At 56.7% G+C, this 17,597-nt stretch overlaps 1 protein-coding gene across 2 annotated transcripts; it reads right to left on the minus strand.

Annotated features, from left to right (window-relative positions):
* Positions 1–468: 468 nt before the first annotated feature.
* Positions 469–17,507, minus strand: OSBPL7 (oxysterol binding protein like 7). Of its 2 annotated transcripts, XM_038547521.1 has the most exons (24): positions 16,921–17,507; positions 15,640–15,751; positions 14,171–14,326; positions 13,900–14,025; positions 13,657–13,710; positions 12,918–13,031; positions 12,493–12,603; positions 12,257–12,374; positions 11,487–11,590; positions 11,033–11,125; positions 10,814–10,946; positions 10,637–10,731; positions 10,348–10,443; positions 9,051–9,188; positions 8,389–8,482; positions 7,471–7,718; positions 7,192–7,329; positions 3,853–3,916; positions 3,668–3,746; positions 2,429–2,573; positions 2,181–2,325; positions 1,967–2,093; positions 1,668–1,790; positions 469–1,518 (listed from the first exon to the last, which is right to left on the minus strand). In XM_038547521.1, the coding sequence occupies exons 3-24, from the start codon at positions 14,243–14,245 to the stop codon at positions 1,410–1,412; spliced, it is 2,529 nt and encodes an 842-aa protein (XP_038403449.1). In that variant the 5' UTR covers positions 14,246–14,326; positions 15,640–15,751; positions 16,921–17,507; the 3' UTR covers positions 469–1,409. The 2 variants fall into 2 exon arrangements, with proteins under 2 accessions (XP_038403449.1, XP_038403450.1); XM_038547522.1 differs by lacking the exons at positions 14,171–14,326; positions 15,640–15,751; positions 16,921–17,507 and adding an exon at positions 13,145–13,191 and having other exon boundaries at positions 13,900–13,984.
* Between the last annotated feature and the right edge of the window lie 90 nt (positions 17,508–17,597).

Below are 17,597 nucleotides of genomic sequence, written 5' to 3' on the forward strand. Positions count from 1 at the left end.
ACAAACAAACAAAAAAAAACAACCAGTCAGCATTAAAATGGAAGTTCCCTGAGGGGCTTCAAGGGGATAGTCCAGGCAGGGGCTGCAAAGGGCCCAGCCTAAGCAAGGGGCAATCCAGAGAAGGGGCCAGAGGCGAGGCATCTGAGACAACGGACAGGATGTGAGGATTAAGGGAAAGAGGACATAGGATTTTTAGCCCAGGTGAGTGGGTAGCTGTGGGTCTCCACTGAGCTTGTGCATATGTGTTTTTATTTTTATTTCTTTCTTTTACGGGGGGGGGGGGGAGTAGGAGGGGCAGGAGAAGAGGGAGAGGGAGAGAGAATCCTAAGGAGGCTCTACACCCAGGGTGGGGCTCTATCTCCCGACTCTGAGATCATGACCTGAGGGGAAACCAAGAGTCAGATGCTTAACCCACTGAGCCCCCCAGGTGCCCCGTGCATATGTGCTTTGAAATGAATGGTCTCAGGCCAAAGTTTGGGACAGTCTTTATTGGAGCTTGGAATGTCACTGCGATTCACCTTCATCAGAGGCAGACCGTGCGGAAATGAGCAGCAACCGTGGCGGACGCCCAGCACGGGGTCCAGGCTACATGGGGAACCCTGCTCGCCTGCAAGCAGTACGCGGGCACACGCACACATGCACACGCTCCTACACAAACTCGCACTCTCACACGTGCACACTCACTCCCAGTGGGTCTGAGGCCAGGCACCCTGTCCACTCAGTTGGCTCCCTGCCTCTTGGACAGGCCTCATCCACTCGGGGGGGAACTGCTGAGCCGCGACTGAAGGGAACCGTTTGAAGACGAGGCCAAAGGAGCTGGAAGCCGCAGGCATTTAGCAGTTTGGGAGAAGGGGATCCAGGGGGATAGGAGAGATTGCCAAGAACCAAGCAAAGAGAGCCCTGCTGGACCAGGGCATGGGGGAGAAGATGCTGGAGGGGGGGATTGGGAGGGACGGGGATGGAAGAAAAGGCTGTCTCTTCTCCTTCACTCCTTCACTCCAACAGCACAGCTGGGGCCAGCCCTGGGCATAGGAAGTCTGGGAGCATCAAGGGATCCCCTGTGTCCTAGGAAGGCACTGTATGGGGAACAGATCCTGGAGAGCCGGGAGTCTCCCCCAAGTACCCCAAGGGGGTGAGAAGGGGAAATGACAGAGCAAGAAGGGGCGTACATGCTGGTTGTCCAGGGAAACGAGACTGGGGAAGCACAGATCCTGCTTCCCACCCCAAACCTGGGGTGGGCAACAGGCTGAGATGCAGCCCCTCTGGCCGGCAGAGGGGACAGAGTCAGGGCCAGGGCTGCCCCTTTGGTCTCCAGGGCAGTGAGGGAGGGAGCCTGGCCTCACCCGTGTGTCCATGGGGGGCAGAGGCAGGAAGAAGGAGTGTGAGCCTCCTGCCCCCAAAGGCCAGGGCTACCAGAGCACGGCCCCATCCAGGTTCCCGTAGCCTGGCTCAGCCCGCAGCCTCCAGTACGTGTTGTTAGTCACCCACCACTCCTTCCCACTGCTGTCTGTCTGCCGCCTGGAGGAAGGAGAGGGGTGAACATCTAGAATGAAGGCCAAGATTCCCGGGTGCTGCCTTCCACAGCCGGCCCCAAGCAAAGCAAGAAGGTGCCAGGGGAGGCAAAGAGGAGCCTGGATTGCAGACACCCAGGAAGAGGGCAGAGTTACCTGAAGAAGCGAGCCTGGTGAACGATGTTGTTTTCTTCCATCACTCTGCGTCTGTCCCGCTGAAGCTGCTCGATCCTTCTCTTCTGGGCCTCAGCAGCCTGGATGTTCCCCTCCTCCAGGTACCTGAGCTTCCAGACGGCAGTCAGTGGATGGGTCCCCTCAGACCCCAGGCCTCGATCCCCCGCCCAGCTGTGCCCCCTGAGCGGCTCCAAGAGGAAGGCTAGGCACAGCTCTGTGGAAACCCATGCGGGGTAGGGGGGAGCCCAGTGGTTTTAGGGTGGGTCCCACGTGCCACTGACCTCTGGTCTGGCCGGAGCCGTGTGTCCGTGGAAGGCAGGGACCGTTTCAGCTCTGCAGTCAGCTCGTTCAGCTCCAAGGCAAACTGAGTGAAGCCGAAGTTTCGCTCATGGTCTGGGGGCATTGAGTCTGGTGGGAAGGCATGGGGCTGGGGCAGGTGGACTGTGTCGTAGCTGCCTTCAGCCCTGCCTGGCCCTCCCTGACCACCATACTTACTGGGTTTCCAGATGCACTGACCGCCAGGCAGGGTCCCCCGGTAGAGCCCTTCATGCCACTTCCCAGAGAGGCGGTGAAGGACACGGCCACTCCGGCTGAACACGGCACCCTGCACCTCATGAACGTTGGAGCTCCAGTACTTGGCCTAGAGTGGGGGTGGGGGCAGGGGACTTAGGGGCATGTCCCTGCCCCTTCCCCTGGGGTGAGCCACTGGGGGCAGACAGGCAGGGTTGGGGTGCTACGCCCACCTTGCAGAAGGTGATCTTGCAGTGGCAGGAGCTGTCCTGCGTGTTCCGGATGAGCACCTCCCCATAATGCTCGATCCAGCGCTGGCCGCTCAGGATGTTGTGAATGCAGGACGTCACCTTGTTCCACTCAAAGTGGTCCCCAAACCTGAGAGAGATGGAGCGGGGGAGGGCAGCTGACCGGCCCCAGGGAACAAGTGCCACCCCGAGCCAGGGAGCGGGTCATATGGGTCTGTGGGGTCCCAGTTCTGCCTCTGTCATAAAGGATCACATATCCATAAAGCAGAGAAGCTGTCACTGCTGTTTGAGCCGACACGTCTCCACTCACTTGATAAAGCTTCTGAGAGCCAAAGTCATGGGGATAAATACATAGACAAGAGTCCCTGCCCTTAGGTGCCAGGGACCAGGGTAGGTCTGGTCACATGTACTGTCCTCCTTACTCCTGACTTCTACTGGGTACTACTCACTAGTCTTTTTTTTTTTTAAGATTATTTATTTATTCATGAGAGACACACAGAGAGAGAGGGAGAGAAGAAAAGGCTGAGGCAGGCAGAGGGAGAAGCAGGCTCCATGCAGGGAGCCCAGTGTGGGACTCGATCCCAGGACTCCAGGATCACGCCCTGGACTGAAGGCAGCGCTAAACCGCTGAGCCACCCAGGCTGCCCTCACTATTCTTATTTTATAGAAGAGCAGATTCAAGAGGCTGGGAGGCATCAAGTCTCTTTGTTGCTCACGTAATTATGAAGTGATAGAATCAAGACTCCCGGCCAGGACTTCTGACTCGGAAGCCGGGGATCCTCCTGCCTGTGGACCGGCCTCTGCCAGGCAGGCCCCCTTCTCACTCTGGCTGCGGTCCCCACTTATAAAATGACATGAGCTAATGAAGGTATTTCAGTCCTGAGATCCACTTAGTTTCTGTGGAGATGTGTGTGTATGGGTGCGCCTGTGCATTGGCGTGAAGTCTCAACTGCATTTCTTACTGTGAGTCACGGTCAAAAGAGTGTGAAAGTCACTGCATCAGATGACCTCGATGGGCCCTCCCAGCTCTACTATGCTAAGATTTTTCACCTTTCTTCATACATAACACTGTAAATACAGGTGTAAATGTATAGACACTGACCCACCTCAAGCAGCTTCTGGCCAGCCCTTTCTATCCTGTCCCTCCCACCTCATCACCCCAGCCTGGAGGGTGGCCTGTGGGCTGAGCCCAGCTGCTGAGCACCTAGGAACCTAGGAACACACCTGGGCAGGCTGACGTTGACCGTCCCCACAGGCACGATCTCCAAGGATTTGCCCCAGAACTTGTTCTTCCACTTCATGTCTGGAGGTGGGTTGGGAGAGGGAGAAATTAGACCAGACAATGTTATGGCCCTCACCACGTGCCCTGCACCCCCACACCCGCCCCCCCCAAGCTCCCCACTCCTTACCTTGCCAGAAGATGAAGTTCTCTGACTCCGCATGGCACGCCGAGATGGGGGGGTGGTGGGAGACCTTGGTGAGCAGAGGAGGCCTCTTGAATCTGCCCCTGAGGACCGTGGGGTCTGCTCCTGACCCCACAGCTTCCCAAAGTCCCCGACCCCCATCCCCAGATCCCCTTCAACCCAGAAGACTAGTTAGTTCCAGGGCTCTTGTCTCTGTTAGCCTTGGTCACCACCCCAAATTCTCTGGTTCTCTCTCTTCTCATGAGGTCTCATGATCCCTCTTCTCATTCACTCCTCCCAAAGGCCCTAGAACCCGTGTTCCGGCCTATCAAGTCCTCCAGCAGTGACAGGTGGGTCCTCCCCTGTGCCCTGCCTGAAAGCCAGCCCTCCCGAGGACCCTCTCCCTCAACATCCTCTCTTTCAGTACTGTCACAGCCTCCACACCACAGCCTTGGAAAAGCCTGGCCTTGTCCTCCTTGGAACGGTTCTGTATCTGGAACTTGAACTCGGGTATCCCACAGCCCGCGGCCTTGCCCCCTCCCCTTTCCCTGTGGCCCATGGCTCCTCCCAAGACTTCCTACTGCTCTGCTTTGTCGTGGCCCATCGCCCCAGCTTCACCTTCTTCCCACCTGGCTGGGATCGCTCCATCACCTCCACTCTCTCACCCAGTACTCTTGACAACCCGCAGCCCCAACTTGCCACAACCCCTAGCATGGCCTCTTCTGGTTCCCTGTTGTTCCCTCCTCTGGTCCCTGGTTCCCTGACCTTTAGACACTGTCACTGGGCCACAGAACACACAGAGCACACAGTGGGAACTTCTAATTCTACACTGTGTCCACACCTGCGCCTAATCCTCCTCTGAGGACTGACACCCAATCTGTCCCCTTCAAACCACATTAACCCCCCCCACACACACAATCAGAGGGAGAGCAGAGCTGGCAACTCCTTCTACCAACTTACGGCTCCCACGTTGACCCCAGCCTCCTGAACCCACTGCCAGGCCCAGGCCCCCTCCTCCTCCTGCTGCCTCTCACCCCTTCCTGCAGGTTCCTCCTTCCTCCCTCCCCTCTGTCCTGCAGCCCTTCCCTCTGTATTTCTCTTTCTCTATATGTAGAAATAACTCCTGTTCTTCCATCTTAAAAAAGAGTAAACCTTGGGGTGCCTGGGTGGTTCAGTTGGTTAAGTGACCGACTCTTAGTTTCGGCTCAGGTCATGGTCTCAGGATCCTGAGATGGAGCCCTGCATCCGGCTCCTCACTCAGTGCGGAGTCGGCTTGTCCCTCTGTTCCTCCCAACACCTGCCCTATTTCTGTGTCTCTAAATAAATAAATAAAGTATTTTTTGAAAAAAGAGTAAACCTTTCTTTTCCATACACACACCCCTTTGATCACAGATGCACAAAACCAACAGTGGCAGCAGCAGTCCTCTCAGAAGGGTGAGTTGGGAGTCATTTTCTACCGTACTATTGGACTGTGTGAACTTTTCACTAAAAAAATTTAAAATCTAGAGTGCCTGGGTAGCTCAGTCGGTGAAGCGTCTGACTTCAGCTCAGTCATGATCTTGGGGTCCTGGGATCAGGTCCAATGTCAGGCTCTCCTCTCAGAGAGAATCTGCTTCTCCCTCTCCCTCTCCCTCCTCCCCCTACTTGTCTTCTCTGTCCGTCTCTCTCTCAAATGAATAAACAAAATCTTAAAAAACAAAACTAACAACATTTAAAATCTAAACAAACCAAAAAACAAAACAAAACAAAAAAACACTTCAACTCTTTATCCCTGCCTCTGGCTGAAATCCTTTTTCCCTCCTGGTAAAATCTTTTGGAAATAATCTGCATTTTTCTCTATTTTAATTTAATCTAATTTTATTTATTTATTTACTTATTTACTTAGCTCACACATGAGCTGGTGGGAGGCAGAGGGAGAGAGAGAATCCCAAGCAGGCTCCCCACTGAGCATAGAGCCCCACACAGGGCTCAATCTCACGATCCGGAGACCATAACCTGAGCTGAAACCAAGAGTCAGACACTTAATTGACTAAGCCCCCCGGGTATCCCTAATTTTATTTTTATAAGTAATCCCTTTGCCCAACATGGGGCTTGAACTCACAACCCTGAGATTGAGGGTTGCATGCTCTACCAGCTGAGCGAGCCAGGTGCCTCATTTACCTTAATTTTTTTTTAAGTAGCATTCTTCTCTATTTTACTTCTTAGTACACACCCACTGTAACCCAGCCTTGGCCCCCAGGCTTTCTCTAAAGCCTCCCTCAGTCAGTAAACCAATGACACCTCCTTAAAGTCCTGTGGACCATCTGCCCACTCCCTTGGCCTCAGAGCTCCTCTGCCTTCCCTGCCCCCTCCCCTCCACACCCTGTCCCTGGAGCCACCCATGATGTCACCCATCCTCTAAGCTGGTGACTCTGGGGCTGCCAGCTCCCTGAGGAGCTCCAAGCTCATGTGGCCCAGGGCCTACTGGACATCTCCTCCTGGAAGTCAAGCCCACACAGACAAGGAGCCTCCCTAATTCTGTTACCTTCCTCATGTCCTTTCCATCTTGCTCATTGGCTCTGCCACATACCTGCCAAATCCCCCAAACCATAAATTCAAGGCCAAGCCCGACCTTTCCCTATCATTGACCATCTCCCCTCTCTCTTATGTGTAACAACATTCCTGTTGACCACCAAGTCCCATCAAGATCAATGCAAAACAGCTCCTGAATCTAATGTCCACGCAACCCGGTTGCCACAGGCTAAGTACAGGTCCTCAGCAGCTCTTAAAGGGGTGACCACAATGGCCTCCTATTGGCCTTCTCTGACCCATCCGCACACTACGGCCTGAGTGTTCTTTATACAGTGCAACTAGAAGCGTGTCACTCCACTGCCTAAAACCCTCCAATGACTCCCCATTGCCTTCAGCATTTGAAAACAAGCACTTCACCTACAGGGATCCTCAGAGTTTGGACCCATCTTGTCTTCCAGCTGCATCTCTTACTCTTCCTAAACATGCTCCATCTGTCCCTTTACACTGCCTGGAGCATCCCATTCTCCACCCCCACCTTCCTCATGGTACTCCCAGCCGCACTTCACTTCCTCCCCCCTCAAGACTTAGCTCAAGATCGGCCTCTAGAGCCTGCCTTCCCAGGTGGGGTTGAATAGCAGCCTGTGAGCTTCTGGGTCCTGGCCACCCTCAGCAGGGAGCTTCCGGAGCAGAGAGTCCTCTGCCCCTGCCCCCGCCATGTGGCACAGTGCCGGGCACAGAGCCAGCGCCCCTCTCCAAGCCCTGGCCCCTCAGAAGCCTGGGTGCTTCCCTGCCCCAGGGCCCCATGAGGCTACCCTCTTCTTCAGGGGCCCACACCTGCTCACTGATGAAGCGGAAGCCCCGGTCAGGCCGCTCGCACTCATAGGTCTCCCCCAGGACAGGGTTGAAGGGCTTGCAGCCTGCTCGGTGGTACGTGGACGAGTAGGCAGAGACAGCGAAGGCCGCGATGTACACCTGCGGGGGGAAGGGCAGGGAATTGCTGCTGGGTGCTGGAGTGGGGGTGGGGTCAGAGGAGGCGAGGCTCCACCCCACCACCTGCAGGGACTGGATCCTGGGCTGAAGTCAGGAGTAGCCCAGCTGGGAGGTGCGAGGTACCATGCGCTCGCAGGGGTCGGCCGTGCGGCTGGCCTGGTCCAGGAGGCTGCTGTACTCCAGCTCCTCGCAGAGCCGCTGCAGGGTGTTGAGCGGCTCGTTCAGCTGCACAGGCATGGACACCTTGGACAGGTCCTTGCCGATGTTGTTCCGCAGGATGTTCCATAGGCTCACGTCGGCTCCTGGCCCGCTGGCCGCTGGCAGGCAGCGGCGTCGTGGGGGTCCTGCAGTTCGCCCTGGAACACATGCCCCTGGGGCCCACCCGACACGTCACTCTCGCTCCCTGGGGCACAGGTCAGCCCGAGGCACGCCCCGCCCCCACTCACAGAGGGGCTCCTAGATAGAGTCACTCCCAAGCCCCCCTCTGGACTCAGTGCAGGCCGGGGCAGCTGGGAAGCCAGTGGCAGCTGAACCGGGGACTTAGGGGGGCAGCTGGACCAAGAACCACTCAGAGAGGGAGGTCCCCACTGCTGGAACCCTGCACCCCAGAAGCCCCTCCTGAGTCCCTGCCCTAACCTTCCGCTCCCCTACATAAACACAGAAATTGAAGCCACCATAGAGATTATTCAGCCCATTTTATAGGTGTGGAAACAGGCTCCAAAAAGTAAAATGACATGTCCAAAGCCACGCTGCTACAGAGAGGCAAGGTGGGGGCTTCTGCCCTATGTGAAACTTCTCAGAAGACTGCACTGGAGGCTAGCCCCCAGGCCTGAGCCAGACCCACCCACGGAGCCACTCCTGGAACATTCTGTAGCTCATAGCTTAGCCTTCCTCCTCTCCTGAGATCACTTCTGGAGTTGGCATCCAAAGCTATCAGCCCACCCGTCACCACAAGAGACTGTCTCCCAAGGGGCCTGGGTGGTAGACAAATACCCTTTCTACCCCTCCTCAGCCCCTCCACAGCTGCACACCCAGCAGCACCTTTCTGATAGTGGTCAGCTCCCCTGAGGTCCAGCACTTCCTCGGACAGACTGGTGGTGATTTCACTCGTGCACGACTCCTCCTCCTCTGAGCCCTGGGCCAGGACAGATGACAGGCTGGGCAGACCAGGCCTCTCCAGGCAGCTGGGCAATGCCCAGGGCCTGACAAGCCTCTGCCCAGCTAGTCCTTTGATGGGAAGGGGGAAGACATGTATTTGGGGTGGGGGAGGGTCTGAGCCGCAAGACCGGCATCATGGAGTGTGCACTGTCACTTTGGGAGGGGAACACCTGGCCCTCCCACTGTGGGGAGAAAGCTCAGGGACTTGGTGGTACACAAGGAAAGGGCAGCAGGGCATCGCTGAGATCCAGGGTCTGAGGGGCAGGGGTCAGGGGAGTGCAGGGGCTGATGGGCTCGCAGGAGGATGGCTGGGATGGGGCTGAGGCAGCAGTCTCCGGAGAACCCAATGTGGATAAAGCACACCAAACTGGAGGAAGGGTCACCAGCAGAGATTTCTGAGCAGGGCCACATAAACCCAGTGGGTCTGGACATGTTACCAGAGATAGCAGCCAGGGCGTTAGGAAAGTATTTGGGAATCTACAAATACTAGTCTCTCTGTACCCCATCCAATTTTCCCAGCGTCCTGCCCTCCCCCCGCAACTCACCTCATTCTCAGAAGAGCTAGCCGAGAGGAGAACCTCACAGGCATCGAAAAACTCTGTGTGGGAATCAGCAAGGGACAGGATGCTGCTCTGGGACAGCTGGGGGGTCAGCTCCCGCCCCTTCATGTACAAAGCTTCTTGCTGTGGGAAGGATAGGTGTCAGGCAGGGCTCCCCAGCCTGACAGTTCCCTTGAGAGGGAAGCACCTTGGGGCTCACTGCCTGAGTCTGAAAGCCTGCTGAGCAGAAGACGGGAATATGAAGGTATGATGGAATGAACTGGAAGCATAGAAACACGGGTTCCATTACAGCTGCTCTTCCTGCCTGGGCACAGACTCTGAGCCTGGGTCCAAGGCTTCCGTGTATAGGAACACAATCCATCCTGACCCTCATCCGATGCAGTGGGTGTAATTATGATTCCCCCCTCCCAATTTGCAGATTGGGACACCGAGGCTCAGGCTCACAAAGCCGGCATGCGACAAAGCCAAACTGAAACCCGTGGAGCCTGGCCCCCGAGTCTGCTCAGAACACCTAAGTCCCAGTTTTTCTGGTTTTTGTTTTTAGTTCTTTTTTTCTTCCGGCAGTCACTGATCTATTTTATTGCATGCTCATCAAGATTCCAAATTATCACTGAAGAAACATCTGTCACCTTGATAAAAGAAAAATGAAAATTTGCATTTCTATAATTACTAACATAGTAATTTTTATCACACGTATATGGGTCTCTTTTTTTCTTGGTACGTGAATTAATTACATGGGTCCTTTTATATTTCCAATGAACTTGCTAAAAAGAGTCTCAAAGAACCTGTGAGTTGCCACATGTTGTAGTCACTATGTGAGTGGTAGCTTCTAGCTCCACGAAGAAGTTCCAATTGTGAGAAACTCCTACAGCAAGCCTTTTATATCATTGTCCTTGCTCTAAGTGCACTTCCTTTTCTCTGATCATCCCAAGTCCTGCTGCTCTGACTGGCGAGCCTGCCTCATGTCAATTTGATTCTTAGTCCCCCCAGTCTGCAACTGTGGGAGCCTGGGCCCCCATTGGTCAGATTATATGAGTCTCTGTTTTCTCCACCATGAATTTGAGGATCATGGCCTCAGGGGACCCCAAATTAACAGTAAAAGCACTCTGTACACTGGCAGGGCAGGAATGACTACAATGAGGCTGCTGCCAATGTTATAGGAAAGGGGATGGAGCTAGGATTTCTGGGCATTGTTTTGGGGCTGAAGACCAGCTGGGCCTTCACTTCTGCTGTGGAAGAAGGTACAGAAGAAATGGTCCCCACAGCCCAGCCTGGCTCCTACCTCCTCAGGGTTGAGGGAGCTGAAGGAGTCGGCAGTGGTGTCTGAGGACACGGAGAGGGAGTGGAGGCGCCTTGGGCCACCTGAGGCCTCAGAGACCTGCAGGGAGAAGGTAAGGGGCCAGGGGCCAGGAGGACAAAACCCTCCCCACCCTACCACACCAATCTCTGCACCCACTGCCTCTGCCAACCACGCTCTCCCCAGGCCCAGCTCTGCTCTCACCCCCAGGCCTATGCGCCTCTCTCAGACTCAAGCCCTCTCCTCCCACAGCTCCCCGGTCCCTGAGCCTCACCCCTGTCCGTGACAGCTCTGAGCCCTGGTGCAGGTCCTTGAGTCGGTCCCATTCGGCAGTGAGGGCAGCCAAGACGCTGCTGAGGGAGTTGTGCACTGTGGGGCAGGGCACGCATCAGACTCCTCTCCCTCTCCCCCTCCCTGCCTGCTCCCAGCTGCCCCTCCTGCACACACTCACCCTTCTGGGCCAGGGCCCAGAAAGTCCGCTGCAGGTGGGCGTAGTCTGGAGGCGGCAGCCCACGAGGGCCTGAGGAGTCCCGGGACTCCAGGTAGCGGGACAGGTTGGGAACAGAGCCGTGGAGACGACCGACCTGTAGGTGAAGGGCAGGGGTCGGAGGTGACAGCCTCCTTCTTCAGGACATCCCACCGAGTGACCTTGTGTCCACACCCGCCTCACCCGTCCAATGGTGTCGTCCTTGGCAAAGCTCTGTGTGCACCACATGCGGCTGGTGCGCTTCCCTTTCCTGGGTCTCTCGGTTGTCACTGAGGCCTGGCAAGTGGGGAGGCGGGGGGGTGAGTCTCAGTCAGGGTGAGGAGATGGGCAGCAACCACAAAAGCCAGGAGGGAGACAGATGGCCATGGAGGGGGCCTCAGAGACATCTGACATCCCAGAGGAAGAAGACGGACACCCCAGAAATGTGTGTGTGCCACAGGTAGGGGTCACCCCAAAGAGGCAGACAGCCCCAAGACAGTCTGGATATGGGACGTGGGTCCACTAGGCAGATACATGGCTCTCCAGGGAACTTCACATACAAGGGGACTGGGGATCTGTCCCAGGGCAGTGGTGGACATGAGGGCATCAAGCAGAAGAGTCCCCTGAACAAGACCCTGCCTCCTCCCATGGCTCTCACCTGGTGCGTGGGGATTACAGGGGCCGAGGGGATTCGGTGCAGGGACTCCAGGCTCTGGAGGAGTCTGTGTAGTTCCTGGAGCTTCCCCTGACACTCAGAGAGCTCTGCGGGAAAAATAAATTACGAAGTCCCTTTCCCAACATTGACCAGGTACCCCAAAATCTGTCCCTCAGCTTCCCTTCCTCCTCCAAACACTCTACCCAGCAGCCATAGAAACTCTGACACTCTATCCCCCTCCTCAGCCCACGAGCCCAAAGCAGTTCCCACTTCTCACCCCTGGTTTGGCTTCACACTGGTTTCCTGAGGGCTGGCACCCCCAACCCCCACTGTCTCCACAACACACCTTAACTCTGCTTCCTCCGCACAGACTGACTCCTTCTGTCCCCACTGGCTGGCACTTCACCATCCCAGGCCGACATCATAGCTGCTCACTCCAGGAACCAGCTTCTGTAGCATGCCCCGTCCCTGGCGCTACTCCTCAGGACCCCTCCCTGTACTGGTTTTCTGTATCTTCTTGTTCGGAAGTCCGGGCCCTGCGTCCTGTCTATGTGCCTAGGGCACAAGCCCTGCCCTCCTCTCTAAGACTGGCGCTCCCCAGGGCAGGCTCGACTAGACCCAGTTGACTTGGAGGCCATGGCTATCTCCTCCATCAGCCAGGTTCCCAGAGGCAGGGATGGAGCTAACAGTCCTCCTCCTTGTGGCTGCTGATGTCACCTGGACCCAAGAGCATGGGCCCTGCCTGCAGAGGTGCAGTGCTACAGGCCCCTCACCATGAGAGCAGCGGTCAAGCCCATCACTGTCCCTCAGCCAGGAAGACACCTTCTCCCGAGGTCCAACCCCCGGTAGAGCCGAGGCGCTGCCTGCTGCTGGAAGCTGGGCACCAGGAACCTGTGCAGTGAGTCAAGGATAAGGCAGGGCAGTGCCCACCTCCCCAGGGCTCATGGTTCCCTGAAGCCACCACCCCTGAGTCCCCATGGCAACTGCCCCTGTGCAGGGCCCTTCTTACCTTCCGGTGAGTGGTGCCGGGCAGTGAACCTCGGGGCATGTCTAGGCGCTGGGCCAGGCGGTGGGCACGAAGCTGGGCCACCCATCTCTGGAACAGGTCCTGGGATTTGATCTGCAGAGGTGATGGAGATGGGCAGGGAAGCATGAAAGGAAGGACAGCTTCACAGGGCAGGAAGTCAGGGCTCTGATCCCCAGGCAGGGAGGGTGTCTCCCTGTAGTCCCCAGCTAGTGTAAAGGCTCCTTGCAGGAGGCAGAGCCTAGCTTCCCCAGGTGTCTGAGCCCTCATTTACATGACAACCAAGAAAGGCAGTTTGCCATTGGCCACTGTATAGTCCTCAACCTCAGGGACAGATCCTCTCTCCTGTGTGCCTTGGTGTCTCTGCTAGGCTGGCACCCAAGCCACCACTTGGCTCCCAGGAATGTCACCTTGAGGTGGTAGATGTTGTCTTCGGTGTCAAGGTCAATGCGCTGGGCCTTTTTATTGATGGACATGACAGAGAGTCGGACATCAATGGAGCCATGAAGCTTTCCCTTGGTGATCTGGAGTGGAGGGTTGGAAGGGGGTAAATGGGACTGTTTTTAGGTCCCCAGGACCACAGAGCCACCATCTTCCAGAGATGACTCTAGGCTCCAGGGCTGGGCAGCTGACTCACCCTGAGGCCCAAGTCGCAGTATCAGCAGGGACTTGTTGGTCGGCCTCCTGTACACAGAACACCCTGCTACATCAAGTCACATTCTGACCTCAAGGGAGTCACAGAGCCAGGAAAACTACTCCCGGGACCCCCAAGGCCCAGAAGGCAAACACCCCACCTAAGCAACAGCCTGAGCGCAAAGGCCTTCAGCTCCTATTCCCAGCACGGGAATGGGATGAAGACACAGATGATAAAGCTCCCGTTTCCTAGGCACTTATTTTTGTGCCAGGCACCGTCCCAAAGGCCCTCACCAAGATGACAACCCTACAGATGGGAGAGCGTACTCTCTCCATCTTAAGAGACAAGTTTGTTGAGGGCCCTGAGAAGGAACGTGCCCAAGACCCCTTCACCCAGCAATGTGTGAGAACCTGGTATTCGGACCCTGCCCTGGTGGATTCCAGAAGTCCTCTGCCTACTGGGAGCATTCTGGGGCCACACTCATCCCACAACCCCCAGCAGGGTCCCTGACTTACATCTTGCCGAGTGGTCGCATAATGAAGGATTCCATCCTCCAGCACAAAGTATCTCTGTGATGTTGCCCATAAGGAACAAGAACCCAGGAGGCAGAGAGGAAAGGGCATGAGGAGAGAGCAAGCAAACATGTGGACTGTTTTTCTGTACACACACGTGCACTCCCTAGGTTGCCCACACCCTCCCCCGCCTCCCGCCAGGCCTGCCCCAGCATCTGGCCCCTCCCCTTGCCCTGCCCACTCTACCTTGTGCCAGCCCTTCAGAGGCCACTTCCTTTTCTTGAGCAGGTGGCCTTCCTGCCTCTCTGGCATGGTACCGTCTGCTCCCAGCCTTCCCCGAGGGTCCTCTAGAACCTCCCACAGCTCTGAGGCCTGCAGTCCAGGACAGAGAGTCAGGAGAGCTGCTGGGAAGGTGACCATGTGGGAAGCCCCCCCCCCGCCCCCCCCCCCCGCCCAACTTTAGGGCCAAGCTCTAGCCACCCATTGCCTGCCTCCCACCCCGTCCCTCCCCCCAGACCTGCTGGGCACTGCTCAGCTTCGCAGACTGAATGTTCTCGGCCAAGGAGTTAGGGACCCTCTCTTGGAAGTCCATGGAGAAGGGAGCAGCCACTCCCTGACGAGAAGGATAGAACAGGGTGGAAGGAGAAGGATGTCACCTTGTTCTGAGGGGACCCTGGAAGCAAGAGGGAGACCCCATTAGCACAGACCCTGCTATCACCTTCCCCACCCCAACTCCTACTGCACTGTCTGAGCTAAGAGCTCATTTGGCAGGCCTCTCCGAGTTTGTGCCTTCCCCACACCCTGGGCCAGTCTCCCTGCCCACACCCTCCGGCTGCGGCCACTGCTCACAGAGGTGAACTAGCTGAACGAGCACACAGCCCACAAGCTGGTGCCAAGAGAAAACCACAGAAGTCCACCCGGCCCCACCTCGGGCCCACATCTCAGGCTCTAGGAAACACTCAGTGCTTTCTCTGGAGGATTCCCTGGGAGTGAAAAAAGCAGCTCTAAACAAGGACAGAGGAATTCAAAGACTGGACAAACAAGATCTCAATCAGGCTTCTCCTTCAGGACCCCCAGACATCCCTTCAACCTGCTGTCATGGGCTGGAGACACCTCTGCTAGATTCCTCCGTAGAGCACCCCAAACCCCTTCATCCCAACTCCCCACCAACGGTCTCAAGATCCTCTATTTCTGCATGGGGAAACTGAGGCCTGAGACAGCCCCACTCCCCCTCACTCCCCATGCCTCCACCCTAGGATGCTCGCCTGAGACCCTCAGTCCCCCGACCAAAGCCTCCCTTCTATCATCCCAGTCCCCGGGGCTCCTGAGAAGCACCATCCACCCAGAGAGAGCAGGGCACCAGGCCCATGGAGGCACTGTGTGCAAGAGAAAAGGTGGCCAAGAACATGCCAAGGTCCACACAGGTCCCGCAGCAGTGCCCACAGACGCCCTTGGCACCAGCCCCGGGCCATCCTGGCTCCACGGGGAGATCAATAATGCATGAGGCTCCGTGTGTGTGAGACAGGGAGGGGACCAGAGGGGCGAGGCTGGCCCGAGGCTGGGCAAACAGCTCAGATCTTCCAATGGAGGCAGCAAGCACCTGAGGAGCTGAGGCCAGGAAGGGACAGGACACGGTGGGGCCGTGGCGGCCAGGAGGTCAGGACGGAGGGGCACCGAATGCAAGAGGCTGACTGAGGGAGGCGGGGGTGAAACTCTTGCATCTGGCCATTGAAAGTTCCCAAACTCTTCTGGTGTTTGGGTACCCCTGTGCCCTTTTCCTGGCCCCGGAGGATCCTGGCCCCTCACGGCCGGCGGGAGGAGGGGGACGCTCTGTCAGTAGAGGGTGCGGGGTCGGGGTGAGCCAGGTCGGTGCCCCATCTCCACTTCCATTCCCACCCGCAGTCTCCGGAGGGGCAGACCCACCAGCTTCAGGTGGGAGGAAGCTTGTCCAGGGAATGTCAGCCGATGCCCGCGCAGCCCCCTTACCCCAGGGTCCATGGACGCCAGTGCTCCGTGGCCCGCGCGCTGCTCTGCCTCTGAGTCACCGTCTCCGAGTGGCCCGCTCCCTCCTCACGGAGCCGAGCAGTGGCAGCAGCTGCTGCAGGAACCAGGAAGGAAGGAGACGTTGGAGCCTCCCCTCCAGCCGGATCTCCCCACCTCCCCCTCCCCGGCCCCTCCTCCCGCCAAGCTCCGGGCGGCCGCTCAGCTCTGCCCCCCTGCTCCCGGGAGGACTCAGGGCTGAGCGGACTCCCCAGCACCGCGGTAGCTTGGGAGTGGGGGCAGAGTCCCCACTGGGCTCAGTTCCAGACAGATTGCGGGGGCCTGGGGAGCTGCTGGCCTCAAGCCAGTGGTGGGAAAGGGTTCACTCAGACAGCATGGCTTGACCCCAGTTAGTACCCAAGGCCATTTCCTTATTAACCGCCCCCCTCTCATTTTACATCTGAAAATAGATTGCAAAATTTGGAGCTAGCAGAGGTATCGGGTTGACGGGAAGGGATGTACACCCCTGGGGAACCACAGTAGACTGTGTCAACAGCACGGTCAGCAGGGCAGCCACGGCTGGGGAGGGCCAGGCAGCGGCCCCACAGAGGCTGCCATTGCAGGTGATGCCTCACCAGGGCGGGACCCACGGGGGCTGGAGGCGTAACCCACAACCCCCAGCTCCCAGAGTCTCTGGATCAGGAGTGGGTCTGCAGCAGTGACCAGCTGGTTGTTAGAAAGGGCTAGCTGGAGCCAACTCAGGTACCCCACGCCTCCCTTTCTGAGCATCTCTGCTCTTCTACTGGAGTACTGTGTTCAGTACTAATTAAATCAGCTCTTAAGAAAGGTCCAAACCTCAGGTTTGGCACCTGGATGGCTCAGTTGGTTAAATGTCGGACTCTTGATTTTCGGCTCAAGTCATGATCTCAGGGTCTTGAGGATGAGCCCTATGTAGGGCTCCGTGCTCAGCACAGCATCTGCTTAAGATTCTCTCCCTCTGCTCTTCACCCACCCACCCCCACTCATGTGAGCTCTTTTAATAAATAATAAAATCTTGAAACAAAGGCCTAAACCTCATTAAAATGAATGTGAAATGGACTGATAGTCTTAAGGACAGTGAAGCTGCCTTCTGGAAAGAAGTGAGTTTTTAATGGCGGGGCCTCAGGCATCACCAGCAGGTGAAGGATGCAATGTAGGGTTCTTTGATCCAGGAACGATGTGGGCCACACACATCCCCCTGCCCACCTCAGCCCCACCCAGGCCTTGGTTTACCCTACAGGATCTTACACATCTCTCAGGAGATGCCGGTTTTCTTCATCATTCAGAACCTCAGCACTGCTCCTGCTGTCCCAGGAGGGTGTTGTTGGCACTTGGCAGGGTTCTGGGAGTCAGGGAGAGCACTGGGCAGCACTAGCCAGACCAGCTCTGACATCCAGGAGCCTCAAGGGCCTTTTAATTCACTTCATATTGATCGAGCATCCCTTGGGCATATGGCACTGTGCTGGGCACTGTGGGAAATTGTCCTGGACCACACCACAGAAAAGTTGCTGCAGATCTTCACCGCCAGATTGGTGTCTGTCCAGTGCTAAGGAAGCTGTGGCACTGCCCCAAGTCTGGGAGGAAAGTTCAACAGCCATCTTCCCTACTCCAATCAAGGACAAGGACTGGCTTCTAGTTAAACATTCTCTCCCCCTTCATTAGGGACTTCTGGTTCTCCAAGATTTGGATGACGCCTCTCATTTGAGAGCCGCCAGACCCCCTCATTAATACAGAATTCTGGTTTACCCCAGCTCTTGCTCAGAATCACCTGGGACGTGTTAGTGACTGAGCAAAGCTGGCAGCTGCCTTGAAAAGGACAAACGTGTAAGAGATGCCATTTGTGGGATTGGCCCAGAGAGATAAGAGACCTCGGACACAGAAAGAGGAAGGATTTTCTAGGAGGGGAAGTGAGAATCAGAGGGGGC

The sequence above is a fragment of the Canis lupus genome, chromosome 9 (genome assembly GCF_011100685.1).
Source record: "Canis lupus familiaris isolate Mischka breed German Shepherd chromosome 9, alternate assembly UU_Cfam_GSD_1.0, whole genome shotgun sequence".
In the NCBI taxonomy this organism is placed as follows: Eukaryota; Metazoa; Chordata; class Mammalia; order Carnivora; family Canidae; genus Canis; species Canis lupus.

Bases quoted from the DNA above. Each gene is read 5' to 3' on its own strand.
- OSBPL7 (XM_038547521.1), bottom strand. From the start codon at position 14,245: ATGGACTTCCAAGAGAGGGTCCCTAACTCCTTGGCCGAGAACATTCAG. The intron at 7,719-8,388 runs GTGCTGCTGGGT...GGTGGGCCCCAG, and splicing joins AGCTGACCACTATCAGAAAG to GGGCATGTGTTCCAGGGCGA. The intron at 1,519-1,667 runs GTAACTCTGCCC...TCCTTCCTCCAG, and splicing joins CACCAGGCTCGCTTCTTCAG to GCGGCAGACAGACAGCAGTG.